This window comes from Vollenhovia emeryi, unplaced genomic scaffold (assembly GCF_000949405.1).
Source record: "Vollenhovia emeryi isolate VEMERY1.0 unplaced genomic scaffold, V.emery_V1.0 DF939604.1, whole genome shotgun sequence".
Classification (NCBI taxonomy): domain Eukaryota; kingdom Metazoa; phylum Arthropoda; class Insecta; order Hymenoptera; family Formicidae; genus Vollenhovia; species Vollenhovia emeryi.
In genome coordinates, this window is record NW_011966762.1 from 19,744 (window position 1) to 26,644 (window position 6,901).

Below are 6,901 nucleotides of genomic sequence, written 5' to 3' on the forward strand. Positions count from 1 at the left end.
GATGCGGTCCGTGGTCCCTCTGACGTATGGGAGTACTACTGCCTTAATCTTCTCTATCTCTGTCTCTGGTGTCGTGGTGTTGTTCTGGCCGGGTTCCTTGTTGGTCAGCTTCTTGATTGTACGGTTGATGTTTCTGCTGCTGTATCCGTTCCTGGTCAGGGTTCGGTGAAGGTGGTTTAGCTCTCCGTTCAGGGCGGCTGGTTCCGAGATGGAGAGTGCTCTGTGGACTAGAGAGCTGATTACCGAATTCTTTTGGGCGGGGTGATGTTGGGAGTTTGCGTGGAGGTATCGGTCCGTGTGTGTTGGTTTGCGGTAGACGTTGTGGCTTAGGGTGCCGTCTTCGTTCCTTCGGACCAGGACATCCAGGAAGGGAATTTGGGAATTCTGTTCGGTCTCCATTGTGAATTGGATGTTGGGATGTTGGGAGTTGATGAAAGTGAGGAATTGAGGTAGAGTTTCCCTTCCGTGGTTCCAGATGACGAAGGTGTCGTCCACGTGTGGCGACTTGCAGTTGCCTAACTATACCACGACACAGTCTATGGTCGTTGGTGGCGCTGTCCAAGCGGGACAGAGTAAGTTAGTCGTTACTCGCCTGTGTCACGGTTAAGACTGATCACCTTACCGTGTACCTAAGATCTCAAATAAAGTTCTCATATCTCCAATACCGTGAGTGAGTTATTCCCGCCTTCGCTATCAGCTATCGGCAAGGAAGTAATTGTGGGCACTTCAGCCGGGCTGTAAATATATCTCAACTAGCCCCCATAATTGGTGACCCCGACGTGATCGCGCATCCGCGCATTTCACGCTCGCATCGGCGGAATAGGGATCAACGGCGAGGCTCAGGCCACCTGTAGCACTAAGAGGTCCTCAACCACGCCCTACCGGCTTCGAGGATCCTTGGACTGCCCAAAATTTTTGGCATCACCGACGCCTGGGCGAGTCCATTATCGGGCCTTCCCGAAACTTCGGGCGAGTCTACTACCGCCCGAGGGAGGCCATCTTTGGGTGACGCAAGATCGGCCGTTCTCCATGTACGGACTCAAATCGGCGGGATCCCGTTCTGAGGCATCTCCGACGTCGCGGCCGAGCCCGGTTAAGGGCGCACCCAGCACACTGTGTAGCGCACGGGACCATACCGTTGCGCGGAGGACGAAATCGACAGGACGCGTTGCGCATTCAGCCCCCGGCGCGCGCACGCAACATCGGCAGTGAGGGACGCCCCTGGCAGCGCATCCAGCAGGCACCGCCGTCCGGCGGGACGCAGGACAGCGCGTCTACCCTCCTCTCGCCTACGCCTCGAGTCCAGGCCCTACCTCCTTCAAGGGACTACGCCGCTTCCGGTACTTCGAGTGCGTGAGGCACATGCTTTGCCTCGTCCTGGTATTTCTCCTCGGTTTCTTTTCTTTCCTCTCATTTTGTCTCGGTTCGCGATACGCGTCGCGTGGTTTAATTATGCCAGACGAAGACGCGCGCGTAGAAGCGTACCGGGTGCCAAAGATTCCGCCCTTCTGGCGGCAGGCCCCGGAGGCATGGTTCGTTCAAATCGAAGCATCCTTTCGATCCGCGGGTATCACTGTAGATCGTACTAAGGCCGATTGCCTGCTTACCGGAATCGACGCTGAGACGATCACGCATGTCCTAGACTTAGTAACGGCGGACCTACCGCCGGATAACCTGTATAAGCAGCTCAAAGACCGGATTCTCGCGACGTTTGCGGTCTCACCGGAGGCCCGCTTACGGCAATTGTTAAAGGGTCAGGTACTGGGGGACCGGAAGCCCTCACACTTATTGAGTCAGATGAATCAGCTCAACGGCGGGCAATGCAGCCCTGCCGTAATAAGATCTCTCTTCCTTGAGTTGTTACCCGACGCGCATAAGACCATTTTGGTCGCAATGAACGAGTCTGACCCCCAGAAATTAGCAGAAACCGCGGATAAACTTGCGGACATTAGTAGTCCTAGTTCCGCAGTCGCCGTTATCGCACCAAATAAAGAATCCAAGGGTGCTCGTCCTAGAGCCCCTTTGAGCACTGACGAGCGGATCAGTAGGCTCACTAAGCAGATCCAGTCTTTGAGCACCGCGTTCGCAAAAATGCGACGCGAACGATCCACATCCCGTACGCGTAATAAGACTAAGCGTGGTGATGAAGCAGATAAGTCTGATGATAAGACAGGCTACTGCTACATTCACCGTAAATACGGGAAGAAAGCCACGTCCTGCCGCAAGCCTTGCTCGTGGAAAGATGACGCGGCGGAAAACTAAACCGCTCTCCCCGCGAAGAGACGGTCGGGAATTCCGGGCACAAACAAAACCGTCTTCACGTTTTCGATCGGACTACCGATCAACGGTTTTTGGTTGATACGGGCGCGGAGATATCAATACTCCCAGCGTCCTTGCGCGATAAAAATACGCCTTCTGAACTGAAACTCTTCGCAGCAAATAACACTGTAATTGATACGTTCGGCGAGCGTCTTCTTACTCTAGATCTAGGCTTGCGGCGTCCTATCGTGTGGAATTTTCGCGTAGCGAACGTGCCCTTTGCGATCCTCGGTGCAGACGTGTTGACGCACTATAAGCTAATTGTCAACCTGCACAAGCGTCGTCTGGTCGACAGCGTTACCTCGTTGTCGTCGGCCGGACAGTTACTGGCTGTACCAGAAACTAAAATATCATTGGTCAGTCACGATAATAAATTTGCGGACATACTTTCCCTGAGGTTTCCGGGAGCGGTCAGGCGCTTTCGCCTGCCGCATGTGCTGTCGAACACCATATCGCGACTAGCGGTTCTCCCGTCGCGGAACGACCACGCCGGTTACCCCCCGATAAGTTAAAGGCAGCGAAAGCCGAAATTAAAAGGCTGACTGAGTTAGGCATTTGTAGGCCGTCCAGCAGTCCTTGGGCTAGTCCAATCCACCTCGTCCGCAAGGGTAACGGTGACTGGCGGCTTTGCGGCGACTATCGTCGTTTGAATGCCGTCACGATTCCGGATAAGTATCCGATACCGTACCTTCACGATTTTACCTCTAATCTACTGGGTAAATCGATTTTCTCTTCCCTTGATCTTTTCAAGGCGTACCACCAGATTCAAATGGCAAAGGCCGATATACCGAAGACGGCTGTTATAACGCCGTTCGGTCTTTTCGAGTTCGTCTCCATGACATTCGGTCTGCAGAATGCCGCTCAGACTTTTCAGCGGTACATCCATCATGTCCTACGGGATCTCGATTTCGCATTCGCTTATATAGATGATATTCTTATAGCGTCCTCTTCGATGGAGGAGCATAGGAAGCATCTAAGCATGGTGTTTCAAAAACTCAAGGAATACGGGTTAGTTATCAACCCTTCCAAATGTGTCTTCGGGGTAGAAGAATTAACCTTCCTCGGGCATCGCGTAAATAAATTCGGTCTGAAACCCTCCCCGGAAAAAGTGGCTGCCATACGGGATCTCCCGAAGCCAAAGACCGTAGCGGAACTACGTCGTTTTTTGGGCGCGTTAAATTTTTATAGGCGCAGCCTTCGACACGCCGCTCGCGTACAAGCCCCCCTACACACATATTTAACCGACTCGCGTAAAAATGATAAACGCGAAATAAACTGGACTCTCGAGGCCGAAACCGCGTTTGACAAGGCCAAAGCCGACCTTGCTAATGCCGCGTTATTAGCACACCCGTCCAATTCGGCCGACACTCGTGTCGTGTCGGATTTTTCCATGGGTGGGGCCCTTGAGCAGTATACCTCTGACGGTTGGAGACCATTAGCTTTTTCCTCTAGAAAGTTTACTCCAGCGCAGAGGAACTATAGCGCGTACGACCGCGAATTGACCGCGATTTATGAATCAATAAAGTTTTTTAGACATTTCCTCGAAGGTCGTAACTTTAAGGTCATGACGGACCATAAACCTTTGGTTTACGCTTTTCAGCAACGGTCGGATAAAGCCTCTCCTAGGCAACTACGTCAGCTCTCGTACATAGCGCAGTTCACCACCGCGTTTGAATATCTCGCAGGTTCCGAGAACGTGGTGGCTGACAATTTATCTCGTGTCGAGGCTCTTCGCCTCCCGATCGAATTTGAATTAGTAGACCTCGCCGCTAGGCAAAAAGAGGATGAAGAATTAAAGCATTTGTTAGTCTCAAGCTCGTCCTCGCTTAAATTAAAAAAGTTCATTTGGGGTTCTTCCAACTCAGAGCTATACTGCGAATTGTCAGGGGAATCAATCAGGCCCTACATTCCAGCATCTCTTAGAAGACAGGTTTTCGACTTGTTTCATAACCCCGCGCACCCGAACGCTAAAGTAACGGACCGCGTCATCCGACAGCGGTATATCTGGCCGAACCTACATCGCGATGTCGCGACTTGGGCGGGTAACTGCACTGACTGCCAGCAGTGCAAAACCTCGCGCCACGTTAAACTCGAGCCTGCACAGTTTGCGGCTCCTGACGGGCGTTTCGACCACGTCCACATGGACATAGTTGGTCCCTTGCAGCCCAGTAATGGCTTTACTTATTGCCTTACAATTATAGATAGGTTTTCCCGCTGGCCAGAAGCGATTCCATTAATAGATATTACGGCCAGGACAATAGCCAGAGCCTTCTTTGATAATTGGGTCGCTCGTTTCGGTGCACCTAGTATTTTAACGACCGATCAAGGTCAACAATTCGAGGCTCTTTGCAGCTCTTCTCAAACTTATCGGATGCAGACGCATTCGTACGACAGCTTACCACCCCGCCGCTAACGGCATGATCGAGCGTTGGCACCGCACCTTTAAGGCAGCGATCATGTGCCATAATACGCCGAATTGGGTGGAGGTCCTCCCGACAGTTTTGCTCGGGTTGCGCACCCATGTGCGTATGGACACTAAAGCCTCCCCGGCCGAATTCCTTTACGGCACGGTTCTACGGATCCCGGGAGAATTTTTCCTCCAGGAGGATTTTACACCGGATCCCCAAATTTTTATAGATGACTTTCGACAGCACATGCGTCAGGTGAAGCCAGTACCGGTGGCACACCACTATAAAAAGCGCGTTTTCCGATTCAAGGAATTGTCTGTCTGTTCGCACGTCTTCCTCCGCAAGGACGCGGTCAAAAAACCTCTAGAGCGACCGTATTCAGGCCCCTTCAGGGTAATTGAAAGGACGTCGGGCAAAGTCTACTCGATCGAGATAAACGGCAGACCTACAGCCGTTTCGGTCGAACGTCTTAAGCCTGCTCATTTCGTACCGGACGACGCTCTAGCCCCTGGCAATCCGTCTACGTCCGACGCTACAGACACGCCTCCTGCTTCGTCAAGCGTTCAACCGGGTACCTTGAAAACGTATACGGGCCCGAAAAAAAAGGTACAAATTAGGCTAGACAAAAACACCGTACGTTTATTCCCTCGCTAGTAAAATCTCGACACGGGAAAGTACAGGTGGTTATGTATTGCGCGTAAAAATTCATATGTTCCGTTTGCCATTAGTGTTAAGTGCAATTTTCATTCTGGTCACGGTCGCGTATTTGCTTCGGTTTATACCTACATCCTGCGTATGCGTTAGTCTTTAAGCAGCGATACTGTATTATTCCATGTGCAATTAGTTATATATCCGCGTATGCGTTAGTCTTTAAGCAGCGGTATAATATATATTATATTTTATCTCGGATCTTGCAATGTACAGCCTGCGTCTACATAGTTGTTCTAAGCAGCGGTACCTTAATATTGTTTAATCCATCTTACATTGTACATCTTGCGTCTACATTTTCGTTCTAAGTAGTAGTACCTTTGTATAATTCTGTGATACATCCTGCGCTCACACTAGTTCTAAGCAGCGGTATCATAAGTTCCTGCAATATTCTTTGTGATTTTTGGCAGCGTCAATTATTTGTGATAGACACCCTGTGTCATACCAAAAATTGTATTTCCTTCTCTCCAGCGTTAGCACTCGGGGGGGAGTGTGTGGCGACTTGCAGTTGCCCATCTATACCTCGACAGTCTATGGTCGTTGGTGGCGCTGTCCAAGCGGGACAGAGTAAGTTAGTCGTTACTCGCCTGTGTCACGGTTAAGACTGATCACCTTACCGTGTACCTAAGATCTCAAATAAAGTTCTCATATCTCCAATACCGTGAGTGAGTTATTCCCGCCTTCGCTATCAGCTATCGGCAAGGAAGTAATTGTGGGCACTTCAGCCGAGCTGTAAATATATCTCAACTAGCCCCCACAATTGGTGACCCCGACGTGATGCGCATCCGCGCAGTTCACGCTCGCATCGGCGGAAAAGGGATCAACGGCGAGGCTCAGGCCATCCCTCGGTTCGGGGATTGACCTGTAGCACGAAGAGGACTTCAACCACGCCCTACCGGCGCGAGGATCCTCGGACTGCCCAAGATTTGTGGCAACATCGACGCCCGAGCAAGTCCATCATCCGGCCTTCCCGAAATAACGGGCGAGCCTATTACCCGCCCGAGGGAGGCCATTTTGGGGTGACGCAAGATCGGCCGTTCTCCATGTACGGACTCAAATCGGCGGGATCCCGTTCTGAGGCATCTCCGACGTCGCGGCCGAGCCCGGTTAAGGGCGCACCCAGCACACTGTGTAGCGCACGGGACCATACCGTTGCGCGGAGGACGAAATCGACAGGACGCGTCGCGCATTCAGCCCCCGGCGCGCGCACGCAACATCGGCAGTGAGGGACGTCCCTGGCAGCGCATCCAGCAGGCACCGCCGGCCAGCGGGACGCAGGACAGCGCGTCTACCCTCCTCTCGCCTACGCCTCGAGTCCAGGCCCTACCTCCTTCAAGGGACTACGCCGCTTCCGGTACTTCGAGTGCGTGAGGCACATGCTTTGCCTCGTCCTGGTATTTCTCCTCGGTTTCTTTTCTTTTTTCTCATTTTTTCTCGGTTCGCGATACGCGTCGCGTGGTTTAATT

At 52.1% G+C, this 6,901-nt stretch overlaps 1 protein-coding gene across 1 annotated transcript; it reads left to right on the forward strand.

Moving 5' to 3' along the window:
• The first annotated feature begins 4,736 nt into the window (after nucleotides 1–4,736).
• LOC105557123 lies at nucleotides 4,737–5,381 on the forward strand. The gene has a single exon (XM_012004292.1). It carries the CDS (start codon nucleotides 4,737–4,739, stop codon nucleotides 5,379–5,381), a length of 645 nt encoding a protein of 214 aa, XP_011859682.1.
• The last annotated feature ends 1,520 nt before the right edge of the window (nucleotides 5,382–6,901 follow it).

Bases quoted from the DNA above. Each gene is read 5' to 3' on its own strand.
- LOC105557123 (XM_012004292.1), top strand. From the start codon at position 4,737: ATGATCGAGCGTTGGCACCGCACCTTTAAGGCAGCGATCATGTGCCAT.